General features: G+C 34.2%; 2 protein-coding genes across 2 annotated transcripts in view; both read left to right on the top strand.

Annotated features, from left to right (window-relative positions):
- The window catches only part of LOC106117298 (uncharacterized), an 83,851-nt gene extending 72,469 nt beyond the window's left edge, over positions 1-11,382 (top strand). Inside the window, exons 3-11 of the mRNA XM_013311538.1 lie at positions 2,594-2,730; positions 3,029-3,206; positions 3,687-3,829; positions 4,005-4,105; positions 4,356-4,524; positions 5,541-5,667; positions 5,847-6,011; positions 6,398-6,480; positions 7,712-11,382. Of these exons, the coding sequence (XP_013166992.1) occupies positions 2,594-2,730; positions 3,029-3,206; positions 3,687-3,829; positions 4,005-4,105; positions 4,356-4,524; positions 5,541-5,667; positions 5,847-6,011; positions 6,398-6,480; positions 7,712-8,480 (1,872 nt within the window). The 3' untranslated portion in view covers positions 8,481-11,382. The remainder of the gene's footprint in view (positions 1-2,593; positions 2,731-3,028; positions 3,207-3,686; positions 3,830-4,004; positions 4,106-4,355; positions 4,525-5,540; positions 5,668-5,846; positions 6,012-6,397; positions 6,481-7,711) is intronic.
- A 1,006-nt stretch (positions 11,383-12,388) lies between these two features.
- On the top strand, positions 12,389-14,029 carry rnh1 (ribonuclease H1). Its single transcript, XM_013311850.1, has 3 exons — positions 12,389-12,986; positions 13,142-13,388; positions 13,747-14,029. Exons 1-3 carry the CDS (start codon positions 12,402-12,404, stop codon positions 13,935-13,937), a joined length of 1,023 nt encoding a protein of 340 aa, XP_013167304.1. The 5' UTR covers positions 12,389-12,401; the 3' UTR covers positions 13,938-14,029.
- The last annotated feature ends 175 nt before the right edge of the window (positions 14,030-14,204 follow it).

The raw sequence follows: 14,204 nt of genomic DNA on the forward strand, positions 1-14,204 counted from the left end.
GTGGTTCAGAATTTACGCATTTAAAATACTTATATATGACATTAAAACTCACAATACTAGGAACAAGAAGTCTTTAGTGATAATTATTACGCAGTGAAAGGTGATACCATATTTTGCTTATCATTAAGCCTCATTTCAGTGTCGGCTCCTTTTTAGACATAATTACATACTAAATAGGCGCGAAGAAACGTTATTTTATACGTAAGTAATAATGATGATCTTTAAGCTTTTTGACCTCGACTCTACAACCTCAAATTATATAACAGTTTAAATCTAATTGCAATTGGTCGTCGGTTAACACACGGTCGGTCATGGATCTTTAGGAGCTCCAGGTCTGGGACTGCATCGGGATGATGGGGGATCGGGGAAAGTGGATACTAGTTGTCGGAAGGCCCACTTCAGATCGCTGAGTGTATCTCGTTAGTTATAGTTGCTAATGTAGTAAGTAGGTAGAGATTCTTTTACTTCCGCCATTCATAAAAGCTTATCTAAATAGATAAATTATTTCATGTATTATCAGTTTGTTTCTTATGTATTTTCTTATATATTCGTATTATGTTATTAGTGGTCGTTTAAATTATTCAAACTTTCATGAGACATTATAATAAACTTATATAATAACGACTAAAAACTCACATATATTCGTCCAGTGACGGCACCGACTAGCTCTCTGAGCGACGGGCCGCGTACACGAAATAATACCAGTCCCACTCACCCTGATGAAGGGAACCCGATGGGCTCAAAACTAGTCGGTGTCGCCACCGGAAGAATATACGTGAGTGTTTAGCCGTTTTTATATAAGTTTATTAGTGGTCGTTTGTTATATCTGCATGATTTATATCATGATTTATCAAGATATACAACCTCTGCATAGAACCCGATGTGAAATCTAATACTGACAAATATCATCATAAGCGTTTGGAGAAAATGAGAAAGCTACATGCGAATGTAAATGGTAATGGTATTCGTTTGCCTGCGATTGCGTTTGTCAAATAATTAAATATGCATCCCATTTACCATTGGTTTCTGAGACCAAAGTTTCTATATAAAACATATCGTCATCGACTGTGACACTCCAAATAAGCTAAAAAAAAGTTTTTTTTAGTAACGCAATTGAAATAAACCTACATAAAGTTATCAAACCTCAAGGGATGTTATTCTAACAGTAAAACACGATTAGGTAAACATCAAAAACTTTATTATGCCTTTATGTATAAATGATTACCCATAAAATTCTATCAATACCGAAAATGTATTTGTTACGATTTTTGGTACGAAAATAATATGAATAATGCTTATCGTATCTATAAAAATAGTTCTACAAAAGTTATATTTTTTACGTAAAAAGTGTGTGTTTAAATAATAAATTTCGACACATTTTTCTATTTTTTTTTATATCTTAAGGTGACAAACGAACGAAATAGCGAAGCAACCGATGCCCGTAGACATCAGCAATTGCAGATGCGTTGCCTAGCTTTAATCGACGAACTATGGGAGGCACAGGAAGAGAATATTTCCCTTTCATTTGAATCCCCTTCTCCGGCAAATCTATTTACCTGTTCTGATCCTTTCCTGATAAGAAAAGGGTGGCAAGGGAAAGAGGACTATAATTAGGCCTCCGGAACGCACATTCATCAAACTAAACGCTAGGTGCACTTCACACCTGTCTTCTGTGTGGTCGTAGTATTACCACTAACTACCATGCATCAGGTGTGGTCAATGCCAGTATTTACAACTGACAATTGATTCCAATACAAACAATTTTAATTTTCTCTCTGCGGTTAATTTGCTGTGGAGAATAAAAACAATTCGTTTTAAAGATTCGTTCATTCGATAATAACGTCCAATGAAGTCGGTTGTTGACATCGTGGCCTATATTGTATACCGGAAGCCGAGCCTACGAAACTCTGACCACTGCACGGCTTCACGATATGTATAGAATCAATAACTCCATCTTAGAATCAATCTAATATAATATTCTAAGTATATTTTCATTTAATCCTATAATTTAACAGTTTATTCTGATATTAAAATTAGGTTAGAGTTAGGTTTATTGGTGAATATTAAAAGACTAAATGCAACAGTTAATTGTAGTCCAATAAAACACGTAACGTAAATTTAAAAACATAACTTCAAAAGTTTGATGAACTGTTCCTCAATAGTTTATGGCAATAATTTTGTTTTTTTTTCTTCATCATCTTAATTATAATTTTTTTTTTATTGAAATGTTTGATTATAGTGTAACTATTTTATGGCCATTTTGCCCTTTCTTGTTTCCCTTTACTCTCAGTTCACATGCGATACGTGAAATATGAACGATTGACCTTTACTTAACGGCTACTATAAAAGGTTATTGTTATGGAATTGAAAAAATACAAAAGTGGTATCGCTAACAATGTTCTACTCACTCCATGACTCTTAAAATCAAAATGAAATAATTAAAAGAGAAAAATACATTATAAAACTTGCTGTCGCCGGCAACCGTCGCACGGAATTAAAAAAAAACAATTAATTGCCTATGTATTCTTCCAGCTTATGTTCTAAATCTATGCCAAATCTCTGGTCTGTGGTTAAAATGTGTGTTTGTTGCCAGGTTCCTCGCGAGAGTTTCAAGCACATAGTGGCGGCATGCGAATGCCCGCTGTACTGGAAGATGCCGCTATTCCTGGCCACGCAGCAGAGCCTGCACGCCTCAGTCGACGGGCACAAGTTCATTGACTTCTGGAGAGAGTGAGTTGATAATTTACTATGGGATAGGGACACAAACAGCGCTCTGGACATGGAAACTGACACCGACATTTGAAACAAAATAAAGAAAAGAATAAAAAGATTTCAAATTGTATGTTTAGTTCACTGAGCTGACGACCAACATCGATTATATGAAGAGGCAACTTGAGAGAGAGAGAGAGAGAGAGAGATGTTTCTTATAATTACAGTTTAAACACTAAACTAACACTGCAAAATAATTTCTTCTACGTTCACTAACCAATCAATATGCCTTTGCTCATTCGATTCCTGTATGTTCCAGGATGACGTCACAGTGTCACGACATGGCCTCCCGGTTCGTGTACATCTTGACCCGGGGGAAGAGCAACACATTAGCGCCTGAAGACTTTGTGCCTCTAGTGCAGGATGTCGTCGACACACATCCCGGTCTCTCCTTCTTGAAGGAAGCCACCGAATTTCACTCCAGATACGTGCATACGGTAAGAATATTTTTGTATATAGAATAATGGCAACACAATTACTTTGAACACTATTTACTTTTTTTAAATAGCGTTCATAATGTGTTCTTCGAAAACTAGTAGTTTTCGAAATATATTTTTTATTCGGATCTAAGGGGAAATGACCGTTTTAAGAAAATGCAACCTCTGACATTAGCGCGCGATAGAGAGGTGTGGAAGAGACTAGGGGAGGCCTATGTCAAGGGACAACCTGACACGCAACGGGATGCTGGGAAATCGATTAAACATACATCTAACATAGGTTAATTACTAGAAAATAAGTTTGTCAATATTGTATAATAATATTAAGTTTAATAATTGTCAGCGAATAAAGGCTTTATCTATCTATCTATCTATCTAATTATGTAAAATTCTATTACTGTGAGGTCTTCTATTGCATGAGGTGAACAAATTCGACATATTTTTGAAAACCATAACAAAGGGATATATTTATGTTTGCAGGTGATCGCGCGGATATTTTACTGCGTGAACCGGTCGTGGTCGGGTAGAATATCGATACCAGAGCTGAGAAGGTCAAACCTTCTGCAGGTCATACAGCTGCTGGAAGATGAAGAGGATATTAATCAAGTTACACAGTATTTTAGGTAATTTGATCATTTTGCCTAATAACCTAATGCATTTGCTTGCATACATTTTGCTTAGTACGTTTTTAAATCGCCTGGGGCCACACTTACCTTAAAATTATAGTAGCATTGAACATGGTAAGTGATTCAAAGTGTTTCCTAGTAAAAAAAGTTCATTCAACTATTTTTATTGCAGTTACGAGCATTTCTACGTGATCTACTGCAAGTTCTGGGAGCTGGATCGCGACCACGACCTTTTTATAGACAAGCACGACCTCGCCCGGCACAACGACCATGGTTAGATATCACTCACATAATATTTTACAATAGCATAAGCGCGTATGAATCATATTTTAAAGTAATATTATAAATGCGAATGTTTGAATGTTGTTTGTGAAAGGGTATCTACAAATGGTTCAGGGGATCTCGGTGGATTTTGGCATAGTAGTAGAACATAATCTGAAAAACACTAATTAATAATTAAGTTTTTTATAATTCCAAGCGACAGAGTCACGGGTGACAGCTAGTGTAATGTTTTTTTTTTCAGCTTTGTCAAGCCGAATGATAGAGCGTGTGCTATCGGGCTGCGTGACGCGCGGCAACCAGAACCGACTGACGCCCGACGGCGAGCCGCGCATGTCATACACAGAATTCGTCTGGTTCCTGCTCGCCGAGGAGGACAAGACCCATCCCACCGCCATTGAATACTGGTACAGGTACGTACTCAAAGATAGTCCTAGTTCTGACCACCAACTTGTACAATAATTCTACAACTTTAGATTCTTTTTCCACTACCCCAACCGAGTCCTGGAACGTGTGTCTAATCGGCTGCGGCAATTATAGAAATAATAATTTGGTCGCATATTAATAAAAAGGCCTCCTAGTTTCTTAAAATTCTGGAACCATGAAGTGTATTTTTTATTCATTTGAGCTTTAAATATTGTGCAAATTATCAAATTAGACATCGTGAAATTGGTTTAAATCTAAAACGACGAACAGCGAAGCTTAACAGATATAAAACTCGTCTTAATAACAAAGAAAGTGATGTATTTGGTTTAAGTAAAGCAGTAAATGTGACCTTCAAAGGCAAGTTTGTTATTCACCTTGTGTACATAAAATCTAGATTGTGTTAGTGAAATTTCGTGGGCAATGTATGCGTGACGGTGCTTGTGAAAGTTTTGATAGAAGTCACGTAATAGGTCATTACCATACCGTGCTGTTAACCCGACAAATGTACCTTCCAAATGAAATACTGTTAATTTTTAAATTACTTACGCTCTTCTATTGTTTTATAGTTTCACTTTCGTTTTTTAATAGGTTTTATGGCTGTAGTTATATCATTTTAATTAGGAGTTTTCATTCAACTTACGGCGTAATATATTAAATCTAGATACATTCTTGGTTATTTAAGATACTTTTATCACAAGATAAATATATAGGGTGTTCAATCTGTTTATTTACTTCCTCTCATAAAATTAAAATCTTCGATTCATTCTCAAGATTGATTTTGTGGTCAACCGTCGGTGGTTAGTAAAAATTATTTAATAGAGGTACTTAATATTTTAATGAGTAGATATGATGTTTTGTTTGTTTTTGAGACGAAAATCCCCTTTTAAACATATTGCTATCTCTGTTTTGTCAAGTATAATGACAGGGATGACTACGTTTTCATATATTTTTATCTCAGAAACAAAAGGTCAGTGAACTAATGTTTGTATTGTGTATATTATAGATGTATGGACGTAGACGGGGACGGGTACATTTCGATGTACGAGCTGGAGTATTTCTACGAGGAGCAGATGCAGCGTATGGAGGCCATCGGCATTGAGACGTTGCCTTTCAATGACTGCTTATGTCAGGTATATCTCAGGAACTACTCGTCCGATTTGAAAAAATCTTTTTTTGTTTGATAGTCCATTTATAGAGGAAGGCTAGGCTATATCACATTACGCTGCGACCAATAAGAGTGCAAGAAAATGGTAGCTTATTAACGCACTGATTCAGTAATTTCAATAAAATGATAAATTGTATATTTTAGATGTTAGACATGGTGCACCCGGCGGAGGAGGGCAAGATAACTCTGTCAGATCTGAAGAGGTGCAAGCTGACGCCCATCTTCTTCGACACCTTCTTCAACCTGGAGAAGTACCTCGACCACGAGCAGCGCGACCCCTTCGCCACGCAGAGGGACTCCGACTCAGAGGTCAGCCTCTTTTATAACAATTAACACGAGTGCCGCCGACGACTCGACTGTTGAGTTTTTCATAAGAAAAAAAAACTATCAAAAAGGGTTACTAATTAAGAATATATTGCATAATTTAATAATCGATTAAAAATGTAACGTAAGATATTTAATTTTTTTTTAGAGGAAAAAATTGTTTTTAGGCATTTTTATATGCATATTAGATTAACATTTTTTAGATCTGCAATTCTCTCACGTATCTTTTATAATTAATTAATTATGAATTATTTTCTCTCATGGGTTAACCTAATCAAGGCAAATTAAGTATTCACTACATAAAGTTTTAAAAAAGCAATGATAAATATTGTGTCAAATAATCAACTCAATTCTTAATGAAATTATTACAGATGTCAGAATGGGATAGATTCGCCGCCGAGGAATATGAACTCTTAGTTGCAGAAGAAGGTGGCAGCGATGCGCAGGACCAAATGTAAGACGGACTAACATTTACTAAAAAAAAAAAACATTTTTACATACTTTAATTTTTTTTTTTTTATTATAAACAGGCAATTATATAAACTAATAAAAGAGGCAGAGAAAAAGAAATGTATGAATATATTCAATGAATTGTGCAGAGCTAGCAGATTTAGTGGATATAGATATTTCAAATAAATTTTCCAATGTGCGGTAAAGTAGAAATGAATAACTATATCGTACCAGACACCGCACTAGTACTTAGTCTGTACCATCCTGCATTGTGAGGCACAAACGTCCAATCATATTACTCGTTATAAAACTCGTAGACACACTGCTTTGATGTCTTCTCAAATAACATTAAAACTGTGCTGTGTAATAAATAAATATGTTCTGAATGCACCGATTAAAATATTTTTCATCTTTACGAAAAACATCATACTGTATTTCTTTCCCAATAAACTATCATATGTATTTTTTTCTATTATATATTTTATATCTTCTATTATAACATTAGTTATTCTTTTATTATGTTCATTATTATTATAATTTTGTTCATCAGGGAGGAAGACAGAACTGGCTATGCTAGGGTAAGAATGTGTTCGTGAATTGCCGTGTAACGTGTATGTGTATGTAATTTATTGCATTGGTCGTGTCTACGACATTTTATACTCTGTAAACTCCGATACCGCTTTATAAAGCTTGTTATACCGTGGAGCTCTACTGCAGGACATCTTTCAAACATATCTCTGTTTCTTTCTAAGAGAGTGAGAGGGACAACAATATGTATGTATGTGACACGGCAGTAGAAAGCCACGGGTATATTGAACAGCCTTGCTTGTTGCAAGGAATTGCATCTTGAACCACGTTGACTTGTCGCTTATACGTGTGAATATCTTGCACTTAATTAAACAACGATGCATTTAATATTTAAGATATCCCAGCAAACGGTCGCATACATTTAAATACCCTTGAAATAATTTTGCCATCGAATCCGCTGCTTCGTCTGCCTTACTGATGAATTTTTTTTTTTATTAATCTGTACATATTATATTATCCATATCCACACATGAGAACTTTTGAGCTTTTGTTTTGTAAATAATATCCAAACTCATCGGCATTTGATCAGGCATGAAGTAACACTAACATTTATTCAAACGATATGTTGCATTCAGTACATATACCTTACAACTTGTCCCTGCAAAACGCCAACACATTTATTTAGCCTTTTGTTCGTCTTCTTTCAGCTCATACGATGAGACAGATGAAGATTGCTTATCACCAAATATAGACGAGATCACGAACACTGAGGTGGCGGAGGAGTCGAGCGTGGAGGAGTCCACGCTGAGCGACAGCGCCTCCAGCGTGCTCAGCCGCGGCAAGGAGCCCGCCTCCGCCCGCCTGCAGCCCGCACCCGCCGCCACCACCGCACCACCCACCGCCGGCTTCGTCAATCTTAGTTCTATTTACTCCATCGGGGGCGCCAACAGGTGGCCGAACCAACCAGACAACGTCTCCAAGAACGGTTTACCCGATAGAAAAACTGAAAAACCGATACCACCGGAGAAACCTGTCAGCTTACTAATGATGAACGGCAAAGTCGATAACCGGTACTCCGGTTTTAGCAATAATAGCTTTTTATACTCGCAGCTGCTCAACCCGACGGGTGCGCGCGCGAAAGACCCGCCCTCTTACACGGCGGCCACCGGTGGAGCGTTCGACAAGGCCGCGGAAATTAAAAAGACCGCCACCTCCCCTATCAAAACCCCAGTCAATAAATCACCGGTCACCAGTCCCGTGAACGGTGTAAATAAAATCTCCGATAACTACGAAAGAGCGATCGCCGAGCGTCTGAGCCCGCAACGAGATATATCGAGATTGAATCGCAGCAGCTTGTTTAGTAAAGTTAACACCGGAGTGGTGTCCGGCAAAGTGAAAAAGAACAGCCCTCGTCGGTCCGGCAACGACGACGAGGACGAGGACTACGCGCGCGACAGTGACGAGTGTTCCATTTAGATGTAGTTTGTAACCTCGGTAACTTGGCAACAAGACTCCAGTGTTTTTGTTAATGTTGCCAGTGTATTGTATCACAGTGTAACCAAAGAGCGCCGCGAATTGTGTGCAATTAATGACATTTTTTTAGTATAATCGTAACGCCGTTGATTAGAAGAGAGAACTATTTTTTCAACGTATCCTAGTGGGCGATACGTGCCTTGTGACGTAGCAATTAGACAAATCAGTAATATACTTTTATAGAATAAAATGAAAGTAGACATTCATTATTGTGGAAGGAAACCATTTTGTAACAGGTTTGAAAAACGCTTGCTTTTTTCAGCATTTTATTAGTGTTTATGTATAATTTACCTTTGTTTGTTATTATTTTTTAATATTATATTTGTCACAAAGTTAATTTATGAAATACTATGACTTGCATGAGTTTCTATACGTAATGAAGAGTTTTAGATCCTTAACCTTTAAACTATATTTATATTAAAACAAAATGTTATTTACTTTGTTATAATCTATACCACCACAACATATTACGTATTTCTTCTTTGTTGCTAAAGCCTTTTCAAACTGGTCGTGGTCATCAGGTATCAGTGACCAACTAGTGACCAATTAATATTTCTTGACCGAAAAGAATCAAACGTCAATAATTAAAAAAAAACAAATTAAAAAATTACATATAAATGAAGATGGTCAACAATTTGCAGTCCATAAAAATGTAGATTAAAAATTGAATTCAAATATATATGCTTCGTCATTATTCCGTCATAAAACTCATATCATAGCTCCATCCACATTTAAAAATTATTTTATTACAAAATTGTATTGTTCTAGTATTAAAAATTACACGACCAAAATTAGGTCAAAGTTTAGAAAAAACACAACCGTAAGTTAAAAAAAGAAACACGCACAGATTATTTAGAAATTAATGAAATATTTTTGATAAGGTTTGACGATAGTGGTACATAATACTAATTTATTTTTTGATTGCGAAACAGCTAAATTAAATTGCTAATGGCTGGCATGTGCATAATTGTATCAAATAATTAGAAATATTGTAAAATGCTTTATATAAGTTAGATTGAAACAGTTTTTGTATCAATTTGTAACATAAATAAAAAATGTGATTTAATTTGGACACATTTCTGAGTCAAGGTCAAAAAGCTAAATTAAACTAAAAAAAGGCAAAGGCTCGTCGGCGGAGGTGTTAGTGAGAGTTAGGTTCGCTAAAATAGTTGTACGTTAATAATTAAAAATAAATTTTTAGTTGGTGGCATTTTGAATTATAAAAATCCAGTATCCAGGATAAACTCATCGAAATTCATGTTCGGAAAAAACAGGCCATATTTTTTTCATTTTGGATTTTTTCGTAAATGACTTTTTAGAGTAAGGAGTGTTTGGTACTAAATATAGTTCCTTGTTTTGAATTTTGTGCCTAAATGTGTCTGTTCTATTGTTTTTATTGAAATTTAACAAAAGTTAGTTCGAAGAATCCGCAAAATAACCGAATTTATTCAGGAAATAACGTGTCGAATTTACTTTGCTATTTCTCAGTAAATTATTTTGATCGACTCCGAATTAATTAATAACGATGAAATGTTTTAAAATTTTTGTTAATTTGCTGACATTTAATATTTACGCGGTTGAAAATGGCAGCTGTAAATATGCTTGTAGATTTATGGTAGTTAAATATTGTATCTAGTCTGCAGGGTGCTGGTTCGCAAATTGTCAACCATTCAGAAAAAAAATACTTTTGTTATTTCGATAAAAAAAAACAGTTTGCCACAATCAAAGAGTGGATTTTAGATTAGAAGTCTTTGCGACTTGAATTTTAGTAACGTGTAACTCTTATAATATTGTTGTGATTATTTATAAACTTTCAATCGGATTTTCGCGTTCTTGCGATAATGTTTAATAGTTGATATTTACTATTCAAGTAAATTAAAAAAAAATCTTGTGCCTATGAATCTATTTTTACGTTTAAAAATAATAAAAATGCATGAATCTCACAATAAAAACAAGCTTATTAATATTAAACTAGTCACCTCAATAATAAATATCAAAATAAGCCTAGTTGGTAGCTTTATTGTGAAGATCACAGGTTCGCATCCTAGCAGACTTGGACTGATCTGTTTTTCTTTCGTACAAAAGTTATTTTTCTACCAAAACGAGATAGTACAGAAGATAATAACTATAGCTATCTCTTTCTCTCATTTTAAAAGGCATCTGTTCAAACAATTACCAATTAGCAACCAAAACCATTGTTCACATTTTAACAAATTTTATTAATATGTTGTTTCATGTTAAAGTTAAAATAAAATGTTTTTTTTTTTTGTTAAAATAAAAATATGTTAAAGTACCTATACTAGTACTTTGACATTAGCTATTAAAGACTTAGTTAATTTAGTTCGTAGTTTACTTATTAAGTTACCGAATTTTTATAGATCTAAATGTTTTGTAATTATAATTGGTCATTAATTATTAAATTTAGGTACATTATATTTATTGTAAGTTTTTAAAGCAAAAATTGCATTCATCATCTGCAACTACAAAATTAAACTATATCTTCCATCGGAAAAACCCCAAGCCATTTATAAATAGTGCCATTAAGTCAGTTTGATTACGATTTTATTAATATAATCTATATTGTCGTCAGCCTAATACAGTCATTATGTGAATATCTAATACAAAATGTGTAATTTTTTTAAATTATTAATTCAATTTTGTAAATAAATGCCCCAATAAATTGTATCAAATCAAACGACTAGTAAAAATTAAATGTGACTTCAATAGAATGTTTTTATTCAAATTATTGGATAAAAACTGGAAAAAATATCTATTAAATTAGTTGTTACTGTGCATGGGTGTTACCATGCTATTGCGTTTTTCATATTATTTGTATTGTAATTTATTATTATTGAGCGACATGAATGTATAATTGTCTACACTAGAATTATGTAATTATGTCGTACTATTTTTTATTATGAAGCACAAGTTTGCTTGATAATTTACATTTTCCATCTCCAATGAAATTATTAACATCCATTTTACTTGTTGATAAAATAAATTGACATTTTTGTAACAACTTATTATTATTATTATTTTAACAGCATAATATAACTAAAAAAAAAACTTCAAAAAACATTCTTTGACAAATGTTTGTGGTGACATAGATTTAAAATGTTAACAATATTATGATAATATTGGTGACAGAATTAGTTAAGTATCCTAATAAAGAACATCGTATTTAATAATGTGTTTTATTTAAGCTATCATATTAGACAAAATGTAATAAAATGTCAACGAAAATTTGGTACAACTTTGAAGAATATTTTCAGTTATATAAAGTGCGGGCGTTATGGTAGGGCGCTGAACAGAAAGGGGCACCACAGATTTTCGAATCATAGTCTCACATACACCCTGTTACCTCCGAAAAAAACGTGCGCCATAGAAATCTCGCACTGAATTCAAGTAGAACAAAAACTGCTACTGACTAAATATTAACATCTATATTAAAGAAATGTAACTTTTTACATCGGATGAGTTGATTCTGCTTAACTCTAGCCTGGTATTCTACATTTGAAAAACACATTATCAGTGGTAGAGCCCGCTTTAACATATTCGCACGAATTGGCCCGGCTCGCCCGGTGAAATACAGAAGACAGCCGAGAAGTGGAAGCAATTCTGCGTTTCGTCTGTGGAGTGTGCGTGTGCTTTCCCTTCCCACCCTTTTTCTTATAAGGAAAGTGGAAGTGGAGTCTCCAGATGAGAAGATGCATGGATAAGGAAAATATATCTTTCTTTCTGTGCATTTCATTAATTAAATATAATAGTTTTGAAACTTTACAAATTAATGAGTAAACTGAAACAGGTACTATAGACAAAAGTTTGACATTTGCCAAGGAAATATAGAAACGTCACTATACTTAAATGTCAATGTCAATAAGGTATGCCTTATTTAACGTTAAATTTTTGTCATCTTTTAAAACATTATTTATTTCCAAGATGCCTTATTATGCGGTAGCGCGAGGACGAATTTCGGGGATATTTATGAATTGGGCCGATTGTGAAAATCAAGTAAAGGGTTTTCCTGGTGCTCGTTACAAAAAGTTCAACACAGCTGCTGATGCTGAAAAATTTATAATATCGGAAGGTGGTTCTCAAAAAACCGGCAATGTTACAAATGGGAAGAAAATAGTAAAAGCTACAAATTCCCAAAATCAACCTAAAACTGAAGAGATGCAGAAACCTGTTATACCTTCCAGGAAACGAACAAAAACACCTGAAAATCAAATCGACACCGACAGCGATGAAGATGATTTAAACGATGTATTAACAAAACAAATGGATGATATTGAAAAAAGGTTAAAAGACTTTGAAAAAGATGTAAATAAAATAATAAAGAAAGGTACAAAATCGACCGACAAAAGGACTATGTTGATAGATTTACCACAACCAAAGAAACGTAAAAGTGGAAAATTTGAATTTAGTGAAGATGAAGATGGTTATGTACAGGTAATAAAGTTTAAATAAAACCTTTGTAATTTAGCTACACAGTTTTATCCTAGGGACATTTTTAATAGAATCCAATCTCAAGTAGTGTCTCAAATACAGTCAGCTGTTGGTTCATAGCACTTTTTGGTGACAATGGAAACTTTTTTCTACAATAGGTATATACCGATGGTGCTTGCTCATCAAACGGTCGGAATGGTGCCAGGGCAGGTATAGGAGTGTATTGGGGTGATGGTCACCCACTAAATGTGAGTGAGCCGGTCACTGGTCGGGCAACCAACAACTGTGGAGAAATTCAGGCAGCAACTTCCGCTATAAAAATTGCCCTTCAAAACAAAGTAAAAAAACTAACAATAAACACGGATTCACAGTTTCTAATCAATTCTGTCACCAAATGGATGCCAGGTAAGCAATGTTACTAAAACAAAATGGCATACAGATGTGTTTCTCTTAAATGTGTTTATTTATATTATGTTAATATCATTTTTATTGGCAATAGTTAAGACAAAAACATAACTCACCCCATAACCCAGAGAGGTAGACAGAGACCATGGACCTTCATTTGACTTTCAGTAGTTAAGAAAATATTAATTTAAGCCTTAAGGATTTCCAAAATATGATTGTCAAAAAAGTTAAGATGATTTTGTCTACAATCACTATCTAGAGCTAATGTTATAATTAAAATAAAAAATCTTCAATATTGAAGATACAATTCATATATTGAAGATTTTACCTTCTCTCAAATGATAATTTATATCAATAGGGTGGAAACGAAAAGGTTGGAAATTGCAATCTGGTGAACCAGTGAAGAATGAAAAGGACTTTAAGGAATTAGATGAAGTTCAGAATAAATTACAAATAAAGTGGGTCTATGTGGAGGCGCATAAAGGAGTCCATGGTAATGAAATGGCAGATCAGTTGGCTAAGGCAGGTGCTAGTAGATATGTAAAGTAACAACTATAATATAAATTAAGGTAATAATTTAATTGTTAATTGTTGAAATATTGCTGCTGGTCAGTAAACATTTTTTCCAACGAGAGTATTAATTTTAAACAATTGTATAACTTTTTTTTACTACTTTTCATATAGATGCCTTTATAGGTCAGAATATTTTCATACATAAATTGTGATTAAATCAAAAATGATTAAAATTGTAGCACTGAGAAAAGCTTTCATTCACTTCTTTTTCAAAATACTTTCATTGAACTTCATTTTATCTAT

Source organism: Papilio xuthus, unplaced genomic scaffold (genome assembly GCF_000836235.2).
Source record: "Papilio xuthus unplaced genomic scaffold, Pxut_1.1 DF827680.1, whole genome shotgun sequence".
NCBI classification, from domain to species: domain Eukaryota; kingdom Metazoa; phylum Arthropoda; class Insecta; order Lepidoptera; family Papilionidae; genus Papilio; species Papilio xuthus.

What these genes read in the sequence shown, in the direction of transcription:
- rnh1 (XM_013311850.1), top strand. Translation starts at nt 12,402, where the DNA reads ATGTCAATGTCAATAAGGTATGCCTTATTTAACGTTAAATTTTTGTCA. An exon ending in ATGAAGATGGTTATGTACAG is followed by an intron (nt 12,987 to 13,141) that starts GTAATAAAGTTT and finishes TTTCTACAATAG; the next exon opens with GTATATACCGATGGTGCTTG. An exon ending in TGTCACCAAATGGATGCCAG is followed by an intron (nt 13,389 to 13,746) that starts GTAAGCAATGTT and finishes TTATATCAATAG; the next exon opens with GGTGGAAACGAAAAGGTTGG.